Here is a 22,733-nt window from a genome sequence, read left to right as displayed (position 1 = left end):
AGCAATTTGATATAGTTGGGAGAAAGGGTGGGAGAGGGCTACATGGCTTAGGACTCAAATAGGGTTGGGTTTGAACTATTTCTCCACTAATTAATAAGCTTTATGACCTTAAGCAAGTCACTTCAACCTCCCTGAAACTCAGTTGCAGCTAAGAATGGGTATAGATAATATCTATCTTGCAGGGTTGTTGTAAAGATTAAAATAGTGTTTGGAAAGAGCCCAGCACAGTGTCTGGAAAATGGAAAATACTAGACAGTAGCCATTATTATTGTTGTTGTTGTAAATATTATTTAGAAGAAGCTTTTGATAATTAGGTGAGAGGTTATTTTTAAAAAGTCATAAACTCTGGATTTTAAAATCAAACTCTCTTAGCTGGGACCCAGTGGCAGGAGCCCAGAGAGGAAAGCGCTGGGTAAGTACTAAGGGAGGAGCTTTTGCATTCATACACTCTCCATCAGGAAGTTGATGGAGGAGGCAGAAGGAAAGCTTAACAAGCCATAGGGAGGTAGAGTGGGGGCTGAGAGGGTAGGGAACATATTTATCTTGCTATTAGTTTAAATTCCAGAAGGGCAAAAACTCAGAGCAAACTATTTTGATCACTTATTTATTTATTTATTTATTTTGGATGGAGTTTCGCTCTTGTTGCCCATACTGGAGTGTAATGGCACCATCTCAGCTCACCACAACCTCTGCCTCCTGGGTTCAAGTGATTCTCCTGCGTCAGCCTCCTGAGTAGCTGGGATTATAGACATGCGCCACCACGCCTCGCTAATTTTGTATTTTTAGTAGAGACGAGGTTTCTCCATGTTGACCAGGCTGGTCTCAAACTCCCGACCTCAGGTGATTCGCCCACCTCAGCCTCCCAACATGCTGGGATTACAGGCATGAGCCACCGCGTCCAGCCTTGATCAACTCTTTAAAACTCCTCTCACTTGGGCTAAGATAAGTGATTTGATTCTCCTGATTTTCTTTCTTTCTTTCTTTCTGTTTTTTGAGACAGAGTCTCACTCTGTCACCCAGGCTGGAGTGCAGTGGCACGATGTCGGCTCACTGCAACCTCCAGCTCCTGAGTTCAAGTGATTCTGCTACCTCAGCCTCCCAAGTAGCCGGGACTACAGGTGCACGCTACCACACCCAGTTAACTTTTTTATTTTTAGTAGAAACGAGGTTTCACCATATTGACCAGGCTGGTCTTGAACTCCTGACCTCGTGATCCACCCACCTCGGCCTCCCAAAGTGCTGGGATTACAGGCATAAGCCACCACGCCCGGCCTTATTATCCTGATTTTCTGATTACTCTTTTAGGAATGAATCAGTACATGAACACTTTTCCTATTGTAAGAAAAGAACAAGTTGAGATGCTAGGATTCCCATCTCTTTCAGAGGGAGAAAAAGCAGCTACACCATGAAAGAGTCCCGGTGCCCAACCTGTCCTCTACCTCCCCATCTTCACAAAACTCGCCTTAGCTTGTGACCGTCTTGCCTGAGCTGAGGAAAAATCCCGGGGAGATGGATGCTGCATGTGGAAGAAATCCCACCTACAAAGTAGATGAAAAGACTAGGCCTGGCTTACCTGGCCAATCGGACATTGTCATTATCATCTTTGCCCCACTCCCATCCTTTTCCAGGGTCCACAGCAAAGTGCAAGGGCAGCAGCTTATACTCTGAATCTGTAAGTGGGATCACAGCTGGGGAGGAAGAAACATATCATTAAGGAATTTCCTTGAGAGAGAAAGGCAACTGAACACAGACTTACTTCACTAAAATCATACTAAGATCTTTAATTGTAGTCACTTCTCAGTTCTTACATGTGAATTAGCCCAGCATTAAAACTAATTGGCTAGTTTTCCCGCTACCACACAGCACATGTTTTAGGCCACAAATCTCCCTGAGTCCCCACCAGTCAGTTAACTAACTCTCACGATGTTCTTTCCAGTTAATGTATATTCAGATAATTCAGTCATAATTTAACACAAATTAGAAAAGCATCATTTAGAAGCTCTTACCACCTTAATCATAAGCCTTTACTCCAGAAGTGGGAATATAGGTCTTGCTTTACTCCCAAACCCCCACTTTTTTTTTTTAATTTGAAAACTCTGGCATAACTTATAGCTTAATAAAACAGTATCAACATGTGCTGTCTGGGCTTGCATGTCACTTAATTCTTTCCTCCTACATTAGATCTCATTCAAGTTTTTCAAGTAAAAATAATGCAGACCAAAAGACATGTCATTCAGCACCTTGTTCCTTGGTATTCTCCTTCTGCTCCATGGACACGAGTGCAGAAAAGTGGGCCTGATCATATGCGAGCACCAGAGGGGAGCGGTGACATTGGCTGGCTGGGACCTCCAAAGGCAGATAGATTCCTCCAAAGGGAATAGGGGCAAATGCTGCAGGAAGCCATGAAGATTATTATGAAGGCTATATTTCTGCCTAGTGGACAATCCCTTCATCCCATTCTGCCAACTGAGCCCCTGCTTTCATTCCAACATGTTTAATAATTCTTTCCTAAGAAGCCCTGTCAACTAATCCCAACTGCTTTACTCAGAATCTCTTGAGAATTTTGCACTATTCTAATTGATAACTTGCTTTTTCCCCAAGGGTCTATATATCCCCTTTCCTGCCTTCCTTCCAATGCTTAGCCTAAGGCTCTGCAAAAGGGGGTGCTCAGGATGGAGTGAGGACTGACTGGCTGACTCACCTTCCCCTCCGGAGTCCCTCAGCATGGTGTCTGCCACGACGACTATGGGCCTCCTAAGCACATGAGCAAGGACAAAGACGTGAAACTCTTCAAGGCTCTCATATACAGGCTCCTCAGAACTCTCCACCCTGGAACGGCGGGAGGGGAAGAGAGTGGAAGGGGTGCGGTAAAAATGAGAGAGTAGAAACAGGACACCCTGAAGACCAGTTCTGCACAAAGGGAAAAGAATGCCCTTTCCTGGTTTTCCAATCTTAAGGCTGCCACTGACGTAGCTGATTATTTTATGCTACCATAGCTGTTTCTACTTCCTTTTCACATATGGGGAAATCCAAGAAAAGAGATTTGAAGTCTCTGGGGTTAAAGCAGTGTTAGGAATTTGGAGGTAATCCCTATCTCTTAATATTCCTCCTGTTCAATAGCCTCTCTCCATTCTCTTTATCCAGTAGCTCAATACACAACTGCATAGCTTCATCCTACTTACTTCATATACTACAACCACCCACACGTCACACTCATGTCTTATAAAAACGATCAAACACAATTCCTTTCCTATGTTCCTTCACTTAAAGAACAGCCTCACCATCTATCCAGTAGCCCAATCAGAAATTTGTGGAATATTTACTGTGCTTTTATCTCTCACCTTCCAGTAATCACGTGGTTTCACCAATCCCATTTCCTGTGTGTTTCTTTTATCTGTCTCCCATGGCCTACCTTCAGTCTACCTCACTGTTCACATCCATGGCCCTTTCCTGGATTACTACAACTGCCTCTTATCTCACTCCTTTCCACTTCATTAACCAGTGGAGTCAGTGTGTTCAAATATGGAGGGACAAATTTGCTCCTGTCATTCACATACTCAATATTCAATGGCTTCCACCCCCTAAAGCAATTTTATTCAATACTGGATGCTTATTACAAACAAAGATTTCTGGGCCTTACCTCTGTCCAACTCAACTGGACTTTTCTGGGGTGGAGGTCCAGAAATTAGCATTTTAAATAACTCTCCCAGATTATTCTTATGTACAACCAAATCTGGATAGGTTATAATTTTTAACCATTATGGAAAATTTCAAAATTTTAAACACATTCAATACTAGAAATGATAGTATACTAAACACTCATGCATCCATCACCCAGCTTTAACAATTATAAACACATGGTCAACCTTTTTTTTTCCTTTAAAGAGAAAGTTTATTACAGCATATTACAGGCTTGTGTCAGTACTAAATGGATCAATAAACAGATTCTAGGCTGCACTTTCAGGAATGCACCCAAAGCTACTCCTCAGATCTAGGGTAGCATGGGAACTGCTTGCTGCTCCTGCACATTTTTTTTTTTTTATACTTTAAGTTCTAGGGTACATGTGCACAATGTGCAGGTTTGTTTTACATGTCTACATGTGCCATGTTGGTGTGCTGCACCCATTAACTTGTCATTTACATTAGGTATATCTCCTAATGCTATCCCTCCCCCATCCCCCCACCCTACAACAGGCCCTGGTGTGTGATGTTCCCCACCCTATGTCCAAGTGTTCTCATTGTTCAATTCCCACCTATGAGTGAGAACACGCAGTGTTTGGTTTTCTCTCCTTGAGATAGTTTGCTCAGAATGATGGCTTCCAGCTTCATCCATGTCCCTGCAAAGGACATGAACTCATGCTTTTTTATGGCTGCAGAGTATTCCATGGTGTGTATGTGCCACATTTTCTTAATCCAGTCTATCATTGATGGACATTTGGGTTGGTTCCAGGTCTTTACTATTGTGAATAGTGCCACAATACACATACGTGTGCATGTGTCTTTACAGCAGCATGACTTATAATCCTTTGGGTATATACCCAGTAACGGGATGGCTGGGTCAAATGGTATTTCTAGTTCTAGATCCTTGAGGAATCGCCACACTGTCTTCCACAATGGTTGAACTAGTTCACAGTCCCACCAACAGTGTACGTGTTCCTATTTCTCCACATCCTCTCCAGCACCTGTTGTTTCCTGACTTTTTAATGATCGCCATTCTAACTGGTGTGAGATGGTATCTCATTGTGGTTTTGATTTGCATTTCTCTGATGGCCAGTGATGATGAGCATTTTTTCATGCGTCTGTTGGCTGCATAAATGTCTCCTTTTGAGAAGTGTCTGTTCATATCCTTCGCCCACTTTTTGATGGAGTTGTTTTTTTCTTGTAAATTTGTTTGAGTTCTTTGTAGATTCTGGATAGTAGCCCTTTGCCAGATGGGTAGGTTGTAAAAATTTTCTCCCATTCTGTAGGTTGCCTGTTCACTCTGATGGTGGTTCCTTTTGCTGTGCAGAAGCTCTTTAGTTTAATTAGATCCCATTTGTCTATTTGGGCTTTTGTTGCCATTGCTTTTGGTGTTTTAGACATGAAGCCCGTGCCCATGCCTGTGTCCTGAATGGTATTGCCTAGGTTTTGTTCTAGGGTTTTTATGGTTGTAGGTCTAACATTTAAGTCTTTAATCCATCTTGAATTAATTTTTGTATAAGATGTAAGGAAGGGATCCAGTTTCAGCTTTCTACTTACAGCTAGCCAGTGTTCCCAGCACCATTTATTAAATAGGGAATCCTTTCCCCATTTCTTGTTTTTGTCAGGTTTGTCAAAGATCAGATGGTTGTACATGTGTGGTATTATTTCTGAGGGCTCTGTTCTGTTCCATTCGTCTACATCTCTGTTTTGGTGCCAGTACCATGCTGTTTTGGTTACTATAGGCTTGTAGTATAGTTTAAAGTCAGGTAGCATGATGCCTCCAGTTTTGTTCTTTTGGCTTAGGATTGTCTTGGCAATAAGGGCTCTTTTTCGGTTCCATACAGACTTTAAAGTAGTTTTTTCCAATTCTGTGAAGAAAGTCACTGGTAGCTTGATGGGGATGGCATTGAATCTATAAATTACCTTGGGCAGTATGGCCATTTTCACGATATTGATTCTTCCTATCCATGAGTATGGAATGTTCTTCCATTTGTTTGTGTCCTCTTTTATTTCGTTGAGCAGTGGTTTGTAGTTCTTGAAGAGGTCCTTCATATCCCTCGTAAGTTGGATTCCTAGGTATTTTATTCTCTTTGAAGCAATTGTGAATGGGAGTTCACTCATGATTTGGCTCTCTGTTTGTCTATTATTGCTGTATAAGAATGCTTGTGATTTTTGCACATTGATTTTGTATCCTGAGACTTTGCTGAAGTTGCTTATCAGCTTAAGGAGATTTTGGGCTGAGACGACGGGGTTTTCTAAATATACAATCATGTCATCTGCAAACAGGGACAATTTGACTTCCTCTTTTCCTGATTGGATACCCTTTATTTCTTTCTCCTGCCTGATTGCCCTAGCCAGAACGTCTAACACTATGTTGAATAGGAATGGTGAGAAAGGGCATCCCTGTCTTGTGCCCTGGAAGTTTTCAAAGGGAATGCTTCCAGTTTTTGCCTATTCAGTATGACATTGGCTGTGGGTTTGTCATGAATAGCTCTTATTATTTTGAGATATGTCTCATCAATATATAGTTTATTGAGAGTTTTTAGCATGAAGAGCTGTTGAATTTTGTCGAAGGTCTTTTCTGCATCTACTGAGATAATCATGTGGTTTTTGTCTTTGATTCTGTTTATACGATGGACTATGTTTACTTATTTGCATATATTGAACCAGTCTTGCATCCCAGGGATGAAGCCAACTTGATCTTGGTGGATAAGATTTTTGATGTGCTGCTGGATTCGGTTTGCCAGTATTCTATTGAGGATTTATGCATCAATGTTCATCAGGGATATTGGTCTAAAATTCTTTTTTGTTGTGTCTCTGCCAGGCTTTGCTATCCGGATGATGCTGGCCTCATAAAATGAGTTAGGGAGGATTCCCTCTTTTTCTATTGATTGGAATAGTTTCAGAAGGAATGGTACCAACTCCTCCTTGTACCTCTGGTAGAATTCAGCTGTGAATCCGTCTCGTCCTGGACTTTTTTTGATTGGTAGGCTATTAATTATTGCCTCAATTTCGAGCCTGCTATTGGTCTATTCAGGGATTCAACTTCTTCCTGGTTTAGTCTTGGGAGGGTGTATGTGTCCAGGAATGTATCCATTTCTTCTAGACTTTCTAGTTTATTTGCTTAGAGGTGTTTATAGTATTCTCTGATGGTAGTTTGTATTTCTGTGGGATCGGTGGTGATATCCCCTTTATCATTTTTTATTGCATCTATTTGATTCTTCTCTCTTCTTTATTAGTCTTGCTAGTGGTCTATCAATTTTGTTGATCTTTTCAAAAAAACAGCTCCTGGATTCATTGATTTTTTGAAAGGTTTTTTGTATCTCTATCTCCTTCAGTTCTGCTCTTAGTTATTTCTTGCCTTCTGCTAGCTTGCCTTCTGCTAGCTTTTGAATGTGTTTGCTCTTGCTTCTCTAGTTCTTTTAATTGTGATGTGAGGGTGTCAATTTTAGATCTTTCCTGCTTTCCCTTGTGGGCATTTAGTGCTACAAATTTCCCTCTACACACTGCTTTAACTGTGTCCCAGAGATTCCGGTATGTTGTGTCTTTGTTCTCATTGGTTTCAAAGAACATCTTTATTTCTGCCTTCATTTCGTTATGTACGCAGTAGTCATTCAGGAGCAGGTTGTTCAGTTTCCATGCAGTTGAGCAGTTCTGAGTGAGTTTCTTAATCCTGAGTTCTAATTTGATTACACTGTGGTCTGAGAGACAGTTTGTTATAATTTCTGTTCTTTTACATTTGCTGAGAAGTGCTTTACTTCCAACTATGTGGTCAGTTTCGGAATAACTGCAATGTGGTGCTAAGAAGAATCTATATTCCGTTGATTTGGGGTGGAGAGTTCTGTAGATGTCTATTAGGTCTGTTTGGTGCAGAGCTGATTTTAAGTCCTGGATATCCTTATTAATTTTCTGTCTCGATCTGTCTAATGTTGACAGTGGGGTATTAAAGTCTCCCATTACTATTGTATGGGAGCCTAAGTCTCCCTGTAGGTCTCTAAGGATTTGTTTTATGAATCTGGGTGCTCCTGTATTGGGTGCATATATATTTAAGATAGTTAGCTCTTCCTGTTGAATTGATCCCTTTACCATTTTGTAATGGCCTTCTTTGTCTCTTTTGATCTTTGTCGGTTTAAAGTCTGTTTTATCAGAGACTAGGATTGTAACCCCTGCTTTCTTGTTTTCCATTTGCTTGGTAGATCTTCCTCCATCCCTTTATTTTGAGCCTATGTGTGTCTCTGCACCTGAGATGGGTCTCCTGAATACAGCACACTGATGGGTCTTGACTCTTTATCCAATTTGCCAGTCTGCGTCTTTTACTTGGAGCATTTAGCCCATTTACATTTTTTTTTTTTTTTTTTTTTTTTTTTGAGACAGAGTCTTGCTCTGTCACCCAGGCTGGAGTGTAGTGGCCAGATCTCGGCTCACTGCAAGCTCCGCCTCCTGGGTTCACGCCATTCTCCTGCCTCAGCCTCCCGAGTAGCTGGGACTACAGGCGCCCACCACCTCGCCCAGGTAGTTTTTTGTATTTTTTAGTAGAGACGGGGATTCACCGTGTTAGCCAGGATGGTCTCGATCTCCTGACCTCATGATCCACCCGTCTCGGCCTCCCAAAGTGCTGGGATTACAGGCTTGAGCCACCGCGCCCGGCCGCCCATTTACATTTAAGGTTAATACTGTTATGTGTGAATTTGATCCTGTCATTATGATGTTAGCTGGTTATTTTGCTTGTTAGTTGATGCAGTTTCTTTCTAGCATCAATGGTCTTTACATTTTGGCATGTTTTTGCAGTGGCTGGTACCGGTTGTTCCTTTCCATGTTTAGTGCTTCCTTCAGGAGCTCTTGTAAGGCAGGCCTGGTGGTGACAAAATTTCTCCTCATTTGCTTGTCTATAAAGGATTTTATTTCTCATTCACTTATGAAGCTTATTTGGCTGGATATGAAATTCTGGGTTGAAAATTCTTTTCTTTAAGAATGTTGAATATTGGCTGCCACTCTCTTCTGGCTTGTAGCGTTTCTGCTGAGAGATCTGCTGTTAGTCTGATGGGCTTCCCTTTGTGGGTAACCCGACCTTTCTCTCTGACTGCCCTTAACATTTTCTCCTTCATTTCTATTTTGGTGAATCTGACAATTATGTATCTTGGAGTTGCTCTTCTCAAGGAGTATCTTTGTGGCGTTCTCTGTATTTCCTGAATTTGAACGTTAGCCTGCCTTGCTAAGTTGGGGAAGTTCTCCTGAATAATATCCTGAAGAGTGTTTTCCAGCTTGGTTCCATTCTCCTCATCATTTTCAGGTACACCTATCAGACACAGATTTGGTCTTTTCACATAGTCCTATATTTCTTGGAGGCCTTATTCGTTTCTTTTTACTCTTTTTTCTCTGAACTTCTCGCTTCATTTCATTCATTTGATCTTCAGTCACTGATACCCTTTCTTCCACTTGATCGAATTGGCTACTAAAGCTTGTGCATGCGTCGCATAGTTCTCGTGCCATGGTTTTCAGCTCCATCAGGTCATTTAAAGTCTTCTCTACGTTGTTTATTCTAGTTAGTCATTCGTCTAATCTTTTTTCAAGGTTTTTAGCTTCTTTGTGATGGGTTCGAACATCCTCCTTTAGCTCAGAGTTTGTTATTATCAATCGTCTGAAGCCTTCTCTCAACTTGTCAAAGCCATTCTCCGTCCAGCTTTTTTCTGGTGCTGGAGAGGAGCTGCGTTACTTTGGAGGAGAAGAGGCACTCTGATTTTTAGAATTTTCAGCTTTTCTGCTCTGGTTTCTCCCCATCTTTGTGGTTTTATCTACCTTTGGTCTTTGATGATGGTGATGTACAGATGGGGTTTTGGTGTGGATGTCCTTTCTGTTTGTTAGTTTTCCTTCTAACAGTCAGGACCCTCAGCTGCAGGTCTGTTGGAGTTTGCTGGAGGTCCACTCCAGACCCTGTTTGCCTGGGTATCACCAGTGGAGGCTGCAGAACAGCAAATATTGCAGAACAGTAAATGTTCCTGCCTGATCCTTCCTCTGGAAGCTTCGTCTCACAGCAGCACCCAGCTGTATGAGATGTTAGTTGGCCCCTACTGGGAGGTGTCTCCCAGTTAGGCTACTCGGGGGTCAGGGACCCACTTGAGGAGGGAGTCTGTCCGTTCTCAGATCTCGAACTCCGTGCTGGAAGAACCACTCCTCTCTTCAAAGCTGTCAGACAGGGACGTTTAAGTCTGCAGAAGTTTCTGCTGCCTTTTGTTCAGCTATGCCCTGCCCACAGAAGTGGAGTCTACAGAGGCAGGCAGGCCTCCTTGAGCTGCGGTGGGCTCCCCCCAGTTGGAGCTTCCCAGTCGCTTTTTTTACCCACTCACACCTCAGTAATGGTGGACGCCCCTCCCCCAACCTCGCTGCCGCCTTGCAGTTCAATCTCAGACTGCTGTGCTAGCAGTAAGCAAGGTTCCATGGGCGTGGGACCCTCCAAGCCAGGCGCGGGATATAATCTCCTGGTGTGCCATTTGCTAAGACCGTTGGAAAAGCACATTATTAGGGTGGGAGTGTCCCAATTTTCCGGGTACCGTCTGTCACGGCTTCCCTTGGCTAGGAAAGGGAATTCGCCAAGCCCTTGCATTTCCCAGGTGAGGTGATGCCCTGCCCTGCTTCAGCTCACACTCCATGGGCTACACCCACTGTCCGACAAGCCCCAGTGAGATGAACCCAGTACCTCAGTTGGAAATGCAGAAATCATCCCTCTTCTGCATCACTCAAGCTGGGAGCTGTAGATTGGAGCTGTTGCTATTCAGCCATCTTCAACACATGGTCAACCTTGTTTCACTATGCCTCAAATCTATTTACCTCCCTCCCCCACCACGGGGCTCCCACCAGATTATTTTGAAGCAAATCCTGGACGTTATGTAATTTCATCTGTTTTTATTTTATTTCAGTTTCTATCTCTAAAAAAATAAAGGACTACCTTTTTATTTATTTATTTTTTTTGAGATGGAGTCTCACTCTGTCGCCAGGGCTGGAGTACAGTGGCGTGATCTCAGCTGACTGCAATCTCTGCCTCCTGGGTTCAAGCAATTCTCCTGCCTTAGCCTCTCAAGTAGCTGGGATTACAGCCGCCCAGCACCACGCCCAGCTAATTTTTTGTATTTTTAGTAGAGACGGGGTTTCACCATGTTGTCCAGGCTGGTCTCGAATTCCCAACCACCTTGGCCTCCCAAAGTGCTGGGATTATAGGCATGAGCCACTGCGCCTGGCCAGGACTACCTTTTTAAACAACCACTATACCATTAATATCACACTTTATAATTTTAACAGTAATCAAACACAGAGACATTGTTCACATTTCCTTAATTGTGCACCACCATGCCTGGCTAATTTTCTTTTTTTTTTTTTTTTTTGGAAAGATGTGGTCTCACTGGCCAGGCATGGTGGCTCACGCCTGTAATCCCAGCACTTTGGGAGGCCAAGGTAGGTGGATCACTTGAGGCCAGGAGTTTGAGATCACCCTGGCCAAAATGGTGAAACCCTGTCTCTAATAAAAACATGAAAATTAGCTGGGTGTGCTGGCACACACCTGTAGTCCCAGCTACTTGGGAGGTTGAAACAGAGAATCACTGGAACCCGGGAGGCAGAGGATGCAGTGAGCAGAGATCACACCACTGCACTCCAGCCTGGGCAACAGAGTGAGATTCTGTCTCAAAAAAAAATAAAAAAGAAAAGAAAAAAAAAAAGAAATGGGGTCTCACTATGTTACCCAGGCTGGTTTCGAACTCCTGGGCTCACACGATCCTCCTGCCTCAGCCTTTCAAAGTGCTGAGATTACAGGCGTGAGACACCGCACCCAGCCTGATATGTCTTTTAACTGCATTTAAACCTACAAGTTCCTTGTCCCTTTTTATTTTCCTTGCAGTTTACTTACTGAAGATACTGGGTCATTTGTCCTGAAGTTTCCAAAGTCTAGATGAGCTACTTTATATTCCAGTTCAATACTGAACTACCTGTAGTTCCTAAACATCATGTTGTTACACTTTTGTGCCGTTAGCATAGCTCCTCTCTTTCCTTCTAATATCCTCTTAGCACAGAGCTCTCTAGACAGTGGGCTGTGGAAGCCCAGTGAGGACTCTATGAAGGTTTCCCGCTCCCCAACTTAGCCATACTTACCCACCACAGTTGGCTCCATTGGTACCTAGATGCATTCGGGGTTCACTTGAGGCAAGCTTGATCAGTTCATTCCACTCCTTCTGCCATTCATCCTCTGTGTATACCAGCCCTGACTGTGTGAAGGACAGGCAGGGAACATCGGGCAATTAGAGGCTGGGTTCTAAGAGGCAATACCTATTCTACCTTACTCACTGTTACTCTACTCCCTAATCCCTTAGCACTTGGTTTACAAATTATACTACAAAGTCAAATCTCTTCCCTCTTTTACAGTCAAGATCCATGAACGAATAGTCTATGACTATTACACTTCTTTATAATCCATTCTTTTTTGACCTATTGCAATCTGTCCCGTTTCTGCCCTCCATCCTGCTCACCCACCTGCCACATACCATTTCACCTACCTGATTTTGGTAAAGAACAATGACCTTCTAATTGCCAAATTCAGTGGACCCTGGTTCTCATCTTAGCCTTCCCACGTGTTATTTTCCTTTTTAAATTTTCTTCACCATTAGCTTCCATAAGATTGCTTACTATTTCTCTAAACTCTGTCTGCCCCCAAAACAGTTGTGGTGTGTCAATGATTTTCGCCTTGGTTCCCTCTGGGTGATCTCTTCTACCGCCATAATCTCACCCACTACCATCTGTATGGTATATACCATCTATCTCCAGTCCAGATTTATTAATTTCTTTTTTTTTTTTTTTCAGACAGAGTCACCCAGGCTGGAGTGCAATGGCACAATCTTGGCTCACTGCAACCTTCACCTCCCGGGTTCAAATGATTCTCCTGCCTCAGCCTCCCTAGTAGCTGGGATTACAGCACCTACCAACATACCCAGCTAATTTTTGTATTTTTAGTAGAGACAGGCTTTCACCATGTTGGCCAGGCTGGTCTCAAACTCCTGACCTGGTGATCCACCCGCCTCAGCCACCCAAAACGCTGGGATTACAGGCATGAGCCACTGCACCCAGTCTAGACTTCTTAATTTCTATATTCATATATCCAGCTACCTACTGGAGAATGCCACCTGCCCATGGCTACCTCAACTCTGTAGTCAAAATAGAACTCCTGTTTTTTCCCAAACCCACTCTTCTTTCTATTTTCCTACCTTAGTGAATAGTACCAACTATCACCCAAACATCCAAGCTCAAAACCAAGGAATTATTTAATATTCCTCTCTTTCTTTCACCCACCCCACACCTGGATACCTTCGTTTTTTTTTGTTTTTTTTTTGTTTTGTTTTTTTGAGATGGAGTCTCGCTCTGTCGCCCAGGCTGTAGTACAGAGGAACAATCTCGGCTCACTGCAACCTCCATCTCCTGGGTTCAAGCGATTCTCTTGCCTCAGCCTCCCAAATGGAAACGCTGCATACAAAGCCTACCTCCTGGCCCCTACCCACTTCTCTAGTCAGATATATCTCACTGAATTAGCTGTAGTTCCTGAAATGTACCGTGTTGTTTTATACCACTGAGCTTTTGTCTAAGTTGTTCCTTCTGCCTGGAGTAGTTCACTTTCTACTGACCTTGTGAACAATTTCTCAACTTTTAGGACAGAACCCAAGTATCATTCCTCTAAATAGTCTCCTATATCTCCCTTGGTAGTCAACCACTCCTTCCTTTGTATCCTCTCTCCCTAACTGCTATAGAGTTGTTTTTTGTTGTTGTTGTTTTTGTTTGTTTGTTTTGAGACAAAGTCTTGCTCTGTCACCCAGGATGGAGTGCAGTGGCATGATCTTGGCTCACTGCAACCTCTACCTCTCAGGTTCAAGCAATTCTCCTGCCTCAGCCTCCTGAGTAGCTGGGACTACACATGCATGCCACCATGCCTGGCTAGTTTTGTATTTTTAGTAGAGATGGGGTTTCACCATGTTGGCCAGGCTAGTCTCGAACTACTAACAGGTGATCCACCTGCCTTGGCCTCCCAAAGTGCTGGGATTACAGGCATGAGCAAGCGCACCCGGCCGGCATTAACTGCTACAGAGATGTCTATCATGAGAGTCATACATGTTATAACCTGTTGCAATTATATATTTACATGTCCATCTTCTCCTCTACTCTAGGATCAGGTTTTATGCAATACGCCCAAGGTCTATTTTGTGACTGTAATCAATAAACATATGCTAAGTGAAACTACAATTTTTACCAAAGGAGACCAGGCAATGGTACAAGCAATTTTAAAACACGTTGGCTTTAGGATGTATATAACGATAAGGGAAATAAGTTTACCTTATTCATTTTATTTGGCTGACATTAGTATTAAAACGAGTCTACACTGCTTAACCGCACACTGACAGAGTAGAAGGAATCACTGGAAACATGAGGGGGACTGGGAACAAATTTAATTGGAAATTTTTTAATGATACAGCTATTTGACACATTTCAATTTGTAAAATGCTATCACAAATTTTACTTCAATTAAAAATAAAGAGAGCGGGCTGGGCACGGTGGCTCACGCCTGTAATCCCAGCACTTTGGGAGGCGGAGGCAGGTGGATCACGAGGTCAGGAGATTGAGACCATCCTGGCTAACACGGTGAAACTCCATCTCTACTAAAAAGTACAAAAAAGTAGCCGGGCGTAGTGGCGGGCACCTGTAGTCCCAGCTACTTGAGAGGCTGAGGCAGGAGAATGGTGTGAACCCGGGGGGCAGAGTTTGCAGTGAGCTGAGATGGTGCCACTGCACTCCAGCCTGGGCGACAGAGCAAGACTCTGTCTCATAAATAAATAAATAAAGCGATGCCCAGGTTCTATATGGAGTGCTGCAGTCACTCCAATAGACGCATCCGGAGGGATCCGGCTCCCTCTTCCTCGCCTGTTTCTGCTTCCTGTTATAATATACACAGCCACTAGATGGTGTACACTTCTAGCTTTAACATTTAAGAAACTATTCCTGAGTCTCACCACCAATTTCAACATAAAACAAGGAAGCCCAGGAAATCAAAACTTACTTAGTGTGGTTTTGGTACTGGGGAGCTAAAGGAAGCTTCCCAAGTTCATTATCCCCCTCCTACCATTCCCACTCCCAAGGTAGGTATAATGCTATGAATGGTCTAAGCTAAGACAATTATGAAGGCCACATTTTCAGTATGAACGTTCACTGCGCTGAGCAAAAGGAGTAAAACGATCACTCCATTACTAGCCACTATTTTCTATGCATGTTGGGGACTTTTAGAGGGAAAGGCTGACTTTGAGAGGGAAAGGCTGGCTGGCCAAGGATAGAACTTGGGTATTTCTGGGTTTCCTGGTTAAATACCATTATAATCTAACCCCATCTTTAGAATAACAGCTGTAATTGCTTTAATAACTGAAATTGGGTACACTTATTTTCTGGCTGTTGCTGTCATTTCTACTTAATAGCTGGCATGTTCTGGTTTGGCCTTTTCTTGCTTCTGCAGTGGTTAAGGTTCCGGTATTATCTGAACTCAACAGTGAAGAGGACAAAGTTGACTGCCACAAAACTGACTGCTGACTGGCTTTGGATTCTAAATTCTAGGCTAGCTCTAGCTTTTGGTGCTAATAAAGAATGTCATTTATGTGGCCTTGCCCCTATGGGTTTATTTCCCTCAGGAATCTTCTGGGGAAGACTGGCTGCTCAAGGACAGGATTCTGATCTTAATATCATCCTACTTTTAACAACTGGATTATATGTTTTTGAGGAAGAAACATAGCATGTTCTACTTACATATTAAATCTTCAGGACATAAAATTCTAAATAACTAAAACAAAAAAAACTCTCTATATTGTCAGTTATGACAGCTGACTACTCTGTCATAAGCTGACTACTACAGTGGTGCGACTTTTCTCATTTCTCATAAAATGAGAAAAAAAGAAAGATGGACGAAAAAGGAAAGCTTCTGAAGAGATACTGCCATATTAAATGCCAGAAAGATCCAGCCATAACATGGCAAAAAAAAAAAAAAAAATAGATATACATAAAAAGCAGGAGATATAAACATAGGAGACAGAATCACAGGAAAAGGAAATAGGGAGTCTCATTATTTTTATGTAAAGGCATAATGTCATTATTGAAGGGAAGTAATCAGCAAACTTTTTCTGTAAAGGGCCAGGTAGTCAATAAGTATGGACTTTGCAGGCCATATGTTACTACTCCGCTGTTGGAGGAAGAAAGCAGTTACACGTGTAAACATGCAAGAAATGCGCAGGGCTGTGTTCTGATAAAAGTGGGTTTTTTTTGGTTTTTTGTTGTTGTTTTTTTTTTTTTTTTTTTTTTTTTTACAAAACAGCCATAGTTTGCCCAACCCATTTTGGAGAGGGCAAGTACAAATAATCTGTTGTTACTCCCTTATATAAGAGCAGCCTCAATATCTGTCAAACTCCTGAGAAGTACTGTTCAAACTCAATTAAACAGGTATGCTTTTTGTGTGTGTGTGATTAGAATGCTGGTTCCTTATGCTTTTTAAAATTTAAAATAAACTAAAACTGAGTATATGAAAAACAAATGGTATTTATGTCCAAAAAGATTTTTAAGTATTCACATTTCTATAGGGGCTGAAAACGTAAGTCTTTAAAAATTGATCTAGCCTTATTACAAGCAAAAAAAAACAAAACAATACAAAAATCCTATGGAATTGTCATAACTCATTTTGCAAAATACTGCCACTAAAAGCTATAAAGCACCTATTGGGGGAAAAGCACAATGTTAGATAACCTCTCTGTAGGTCTCATGCCCACCACCACTTCTCATGACCACATCAGAAGGCATTTACCCCACCGGCATTAACTGCATTTTGTCCAATTTTCAGGATCATAAGGGGAGTCACACTGACTTAAACACTTGGAAATATTTTCTACTGGCAGGCACCAGGTGACTCTGGTAGCTAGGTAACTTTAGGAAACAAGGTGCTCCCACCCACACTCTCCCACCTCTTTATTCTGCTGTGTCTGCTGCCACCTCCAGCGCCTTTTCAATGCTTCCTTCTCGACTCCCTTCTCCATCAGTGCATACAAAGCTTTCCGCAGCATCAAGTCCCGATCATGGAAACCCCACATCCCTGTGGCAAAAAAGCATAATGGTAAGATACCTCAGCTTGACTCTGCTGACTGATGTATTTTTAGTAGAGACAGGGTTTCACCATGTTGGCCAGGCTGGTCTCGAACTCCTGGCCTCAAGTGACCCCCCCCTGCCTTTTTACCCTCCCAAAGTGCTGGGATTATAGGTGTGAGCCATGGCACCAGGCTGCAAATAATATATTAAGTTGTAAATTGACTTAATTTTTTGTTTATTTGGTTTTTTTGTGGGTTTTTGTTTTTGTTGTTTTTTTTTTGAGACAGAGTTTCGCTCTGTCCCCCAGGCTGGAATGCCATGTGTGGTCTTGGCTTACCGCAACCTCCGCCTCCCGTGTTCAAGAGATTCTCCTGCCTCAGCCTCCCAAGTAGCTGGGATTACAGGTGCCCACCAACATATCCGGCTAATTTCTGTATTTTTAGTAGATACAGGGTTTCACGATGTTGGCCAGGCTGGTCTTGAACTTCCGATCTCAGGTGATCGGCCCACCTTGGCCTCCCAAAGTGCTGGGATTACAGGTGTGAGCCACCATGCCTGGCTTTTTATTTATTTATTTATTTATTTTTTGAGACAGAGTCTTGCTCCGTTGCTCAGGCTGCAGTACAGTGGTGTGATCTCGGCTCACTCACTGCAACCTCCGTCCCCCGGATTCAATGATTCTCCTGCCTCAGCCTCCCTAGTAGCTGAGATTACAGGCACCTGCCACCATGCCGGGCTAATTTTTATATTTTTAGTAGAGACGAGGTTTCACCGTGTTGACCAGGCTGGTCTCAAACTCCTGGCCTCAAGTGATCTTCCCACCTTGGCCTCCCACAATGTTGGAATTATAGGCGTGAGCCACTGCACCCAGCCCTTACTTTAAATGTTAAGCCTATTTACAGCGGGGCATGGTGGCTCCCACCTGTAATCCCAGCTACTTGGGAGACTGAGGCAGGAGAATCGCTTGAACCCAGGGGTGGAGGTTGCAGTGAGCCAAGATCATGCCCCTGTACTCCAGCCTGGGCAACAGACTGAGACTCCACCTCAAAAACTAAATAAATAAAATAAAGTAAGTGTGTGTTACAAAGGACTGCTAAAAATGTATCTTTTTCATACACCAAAAGAATAAATATCAAGTAGAATTGTACACATACACACACATCTAGCTATACATTGCTGGCTTACTCCTACTCACTACTCTTGGGGTCAGCTTTCAAAGCCAGCCCAAGCTAATATCTGTGCTCTCTTCACTATCTCACTCACAAAGGCAGGGCTCACTCCCATTTCCTGTTGTGCCAACATAAACACACAGACACGCACATATGCATGCACAATCTTGCTCTGAACCATCATTTCTGCCTAAGATCAAGGTTGTCTGGATCAAGTCCTACACATGAGATTTGACTCAACTGCTTCCTTTCTGCAGGCAAATGGAGGACTGCTTTCAAGACTCACCAAGGGAGGCTGCATGCAGGAGACAGTTCCCATCTCCAGTAGTTGCCAAAGGAAGCAGCCTCTGACAGGTGGGATCCACACTCACCCACCAGTTCAAACGCCCTGTAGAAACAAGATATTGGAGGAAAAGGAGATTATCCATGAAGCTCTTCCCACCTTCCTATTTCTAAAACAGACTCCAAAGCAGCCTCCTCTAGGATGCCTACCCAGAATAAAACCATCACTCGATTACTCTTTATATCTTCTTCACTTATATCTAGTCAGTCAGAATCTTGTGAGCACAATTGGTTAGATCAGTGAGTAGTGTCAATTTTGTCCCAAAGGGACACTGGCAATGACTGAAGATATGTTTGCATGTCACAACTGGTAGTGGGATGCTACTGGTATCTAATGGGCAGAGGTCAGGGATGCTGCTAACCTGATATAATGCACAAGGCAGCTTGCAAAACAAAGAATTATCTAGACCAAAATGTCAATAGTACCAAGGTTGAGAAACCCTGGGTTAAATGATGAGGCTAAGGACATAAGTTGAAACCGTTGACTGCTTGGACTGGCTCTGATTCCTTCCCTCCACTCAGGAGACGAGTATGTATCACAGCAACAAAGCTCAGCAAAAATCCATCATGAACAAAACAAAAACAACTCAAAGCATGTATTTAAGGTGTCTTATGAGTATCATCTGCATATATGACAGTATGTCAGCATGTGTGGGGTGTGACTTTAAAGGAATAAGCAGTAAGATAAAGTACACAAAACACCCAAGAAAATAAGTTTTAATTCCATACAGTCATCCCACAATTGCCAACCCATTATTTACATGAGGAAAATATTTTATGAGTGATGCGTAAGTTTTCTTGAACTACTGCGGAGCATAGTTTCTTGAACTACTGAAAGAAACTGGCTTATAAACTCCCCAGACTTAAAATTATTAAGTTAGATAATTTACTAACTTAAAAAAACATTACAAATAGATGTATATGGTTAGTATAGAAGGTTATGAAATGAAAAATAAAAGCTTCCTTTCCATGCCCTCATCTAACTCCAGTTCTTATCCCACGCAAGCATTTTAATGCCTAATTAGATTTTCCAAAATTCGCAGCTGCCTTACCCTGTAAGAATTAATTTTAACAATAATTTAAGATAAACACAATTACAAAGGTAAATACATTTGGGGGGATAGGTTCACTACTGTGCATCATCTACAGCATTGGTCATTTTTGTTCACAAGGGTGTTCCAGGGCCATTTATAATTAGTTGTATTTTTTTCATGTATTGATTTCTAGGTATTGATTCCTAGGCCTTTTCACATGTATATCTGGTTTCTCTTCCATCAAACAGGAAATTCCCAGAGTAAAGTATCTAATCTGTATCCTTTCTTTAAGGACAGCACAAGTTTATCCCACTGACTCCTGACTTTGACTGCAATCAGATCACACACTTAAACTGGAAGCTACCGATCAAGCACAGCCCCTCCACAAGGCTGCCTGTAGGTGGAGAGTAGAGGGAAGAGCGTGGGAGAGGAAGCACTCACTGACCTGCCTGTTCCAAGGCAACCAGCATGGACTGCTCAATGAGGTCTCTCTCTATGAAGCTGCGGAAGTCTTCATTATACACAGTGAGATCTGGAAGCTGGAAGGCACAGATGGGCATTTCCAGGGGGTGCTCATTGCTCCCCCCACCCCCACCATTGGAGGAGACATGGGACCGGGCCAGGAAAACAATGCTGGAGCTGGCGTGGGAGATGCCCCTAGACAGGCGTTTTTCTGCAATGAGAAATGGAGTCACCTTAGAACACACACAGCCCACTTGGAGAATTCTACACTGATGTGGTGATAGTTACCTCTCAACAAGGTTTACAGTCAGAGAAAAACTAAGTCTAACTGACTACTGAATTTCAGAATCCTTTTTCTGAAGCCAAATACAATTGGAGAAATAGAGAAAGTATTTTTGCAGGCACTCACATTAGCACCAAATATCCATTCCTCTTTCTACCTTCTTTGGAATTTGCCTGATCTTCCCCTCCCTCTGACTCTGACTTCCTCCACTGCCATTATTTCCCAATGTGATAGGGACCTATTCATTTAGCAATTTAGTCATTGTTTGGTGGGAGGAGAGGGAATAAGGGAAGTGAGATTTCACTAGACTAGAGTTAGTCAAATAATCTCTCTGGTAATTTCAGGGTCTTGGAAAATACCTTTTCTAAAGGGTATTTTCATTCTAGAAAGATTATAAAAGATTTCCATTATAGAAAAGAAAATCCTTTGGGAGGCCGAGGCAGGTCAATCACTTTAGGTCAGGAGTTCGAGACCAGCCTGGCCAACATGGTGAAACCCTGTCTCTACTAAAAATACAAAAATTAGCTGGGCATGGTGGTGTGCCCCTGTAATCCCAGCTACTCAGGAGGCTGAGGTGGGAAAATTGCTTGAACCTAGGAGGTGGAGGCTGCAGTGAGCCGAGATCATGCCACTGCACTCCAGCCTGGGCAACAGAGCAAGACCCCATCTCAAAAAAAAAAAAAAAAAAAAGACAATCAACAATAAATCTTACACATTTGGGAACTTTCTTCCTACATCAATAACATTAATCTATACTGCTTACTACAACTTTTCTCAATACACATTATTTATCAGAAATTTATAGGGACAGTCAATTCTTAACAGTCTATAGAGGAGGGCAATAATATAGATAGTACCCCACATCATTTCATTTGTTTTGAATACATGACACTTGTAATTCCCAAGCAGATATTCCATTGTGATTATAATTTGCTCAGTGCAGTATTACAGTACATTTGTATGGCTTCAATTATGTAACAATTTAATGACGATCCAAAGGAGGCAAAATTTCAAAAGCATGTTGGGCCGTTCTTAATACAATATTTGCAATATATGATACACAAAATAAACTGAGTTGTCTAAAGTTATCTTATAGTGATGTTATTTTTAAAATACGTTTTAGTTTTGTTTTTTGTTTTTGTTCTTTAATTGAGAGAGTCTCACTCTGTCACTCAGGTTGGAGTGCAGTGCTGCAATCTCAGCTCACTGCAACCTCTGCCTCCCAGGTTCAAGAGATTCTCCTGCCTCAGCCTCTGAGTAGCTAGGATTACAGGCGCATGCCACCACACCCAGCTAATTATTTTTGTATTTTTAGTAGAGATGGGGTTTCTCCACATTGGCCAGGCTGTTCTCCTCAAACTCCTGACCTCAGGTGATCTGCCAGCCTTGGCCTCCTAAAGTGCTGGGATTACAGGCTTGAGCCACCACGCCCACCTTAAAAATATTTTTTAGGTATTCGTAGGCTGGGCATGGTGGCTCACACCTGTAATCCCAAAACTTTGGGAAGCCAAGGTAGAAGGATCACTTGAGCCCAGGAATTCGAGACCAGCCTGGGCAACAGAGTGAGACCCCATTTCTACAAAGAATCAAAAATTTAGCTAGGCGAGGTGGTGCGTGCCCATGGTTCCAGCTACTTGGGAGGCTGAGGCGGTAAGATCCCTTGAGCCCAGGAGGTTTAGACTGTAGTGAGCTGTGTTCCGCCAGCCTCACTCCAGCCTTGGGGGACAGAGCAAGACCCTGCCTCAAAAACAGTACCACGTGCCTATGGTAAAAAATTAATATACTATCAAAAAGTATCAAATGATTTCACAAGGAAGTCTTCTTCTCATTCAAAATTCCTGATCCCTTCCTCAGAGGCAAACTTTTGTATCCTTCTAGAAATTTTTATGCATACAGAAGCATATACAGGTTTTGGTCGGGCGTGGCGTCTCACGCCTGTAATCCCAGCACTTCAGGAGGCCAAGGCGGGCAGATCATGAGGTCAGGAGATCGACACCATCCTGGCCAACACAGTGAAACCCTATCTCTACTAAAAATGCATATACAGCTTTTAAAATAGTCTTTTAAAACACAAATGAGAGTATACTACATACACTGTATTGCATCTTATCTTTTTGAAAAAAACTATATATATATTTTTATATGGAGTCTCACTCCATCACCCAGGCTGGAGTGCAGTGGCGCAATCTAGGTTTACTGCAACCTCTGCCTCCTGGGCTTAAGCAAGTGCCCTGCCTCAGCCTCCCGAGTAGCTAGGATTACAGGTGTGCATCACCATGACCAGCTAATTTTTGTAATTTTAGCAAAGACAGGGTTTCACCATGTAGGCCAGGCTGGTCTCGAACTCCTGACCTCAGGTGATCCACCAGCTTTGGCCTCGCAAAGTGCAGGGATTACAGGTGTGAGCCACCATGCCCAGCCCCTTTCTGAATAGATTTTAGAAATTTTTCCAAAACAGTACACCAAGTTCTACCTAATTCTTTCTAATGACTGCAGAGTATTCCACAATATGGATGATTACAATTTACTTAACCACTCCTTTACTAATGGACATTAAATGTTTTCAGGGATAGGCACAGTGCCTCACACCTATAATCCCAGCATTTTGGGGGGCCAAGTCAG

At 42.7% G+C, this 22,733-nt stretch overlaps 1 protein-coding gene across 3 annotated transcripts in view; it reads right to left on the bottom strand.

Moving 5' to 3' along the window:
- Nucleotides 1–22,733, bottom strand: part of OTUD7B (OTU deubiquitinase 7B) — a 73,505-nt gene that overhangs the window by 6,948 nt on the left and 43,824 nt on the right. For 2 of the 3 annotated variants that reach the window (XM_005542019.5, XM_073996735.1), the window contains exons 4-10: nt 19,812–20,039; nt 18,277–18,378; nt 16,701–16,828; nt 11,821–11,933; nt 2,702–2,829; nt 2,241–2,390; nt 1,574–1,688 (exon numbers count right to left, since the gene is read on the bottom strand). In XM_005542019.5, the coding sequence (XP_005542076.2) occupies nt 1,574–1,688; nt 2,241–2,390; nt 2,702–2,829; nt 11,821–11,933; nt 16,701–16,828; nt 18,277–18,378; nt 19,812–20,039 (964 nt within the window). The remainder of the gene's footprint in view (nt 1–1,573; nt 1,689–2,240; nt 2,391–2,701; nt 2,830–11,820; nt 11,934–16,700; nt 16,829–18,276; nt 18,379–19,811; nt 20,040–22,733) is intronic. The other variant, XM_073996733.1, reaches the window with a different exon arrangement.

This window comes from Macaca fascicularis, chromosome 1 (genome assembly GCF_037993035.2).
Source record: "Macaca fascicularis isolate 582-1 chromosome 1, T2T-MFA8v1.1".
NCBI classification, from domain to species: Eukaryota; Metazoa; Chordata; class Mammalia; order Primates; family Cercopithecidae; genus Macaca; species Macaca fascicularis.
Note: the sequence above shows the minus strand (reverse complement) of the source record. Positions and strands in the feature narration are given on the sequence as shown.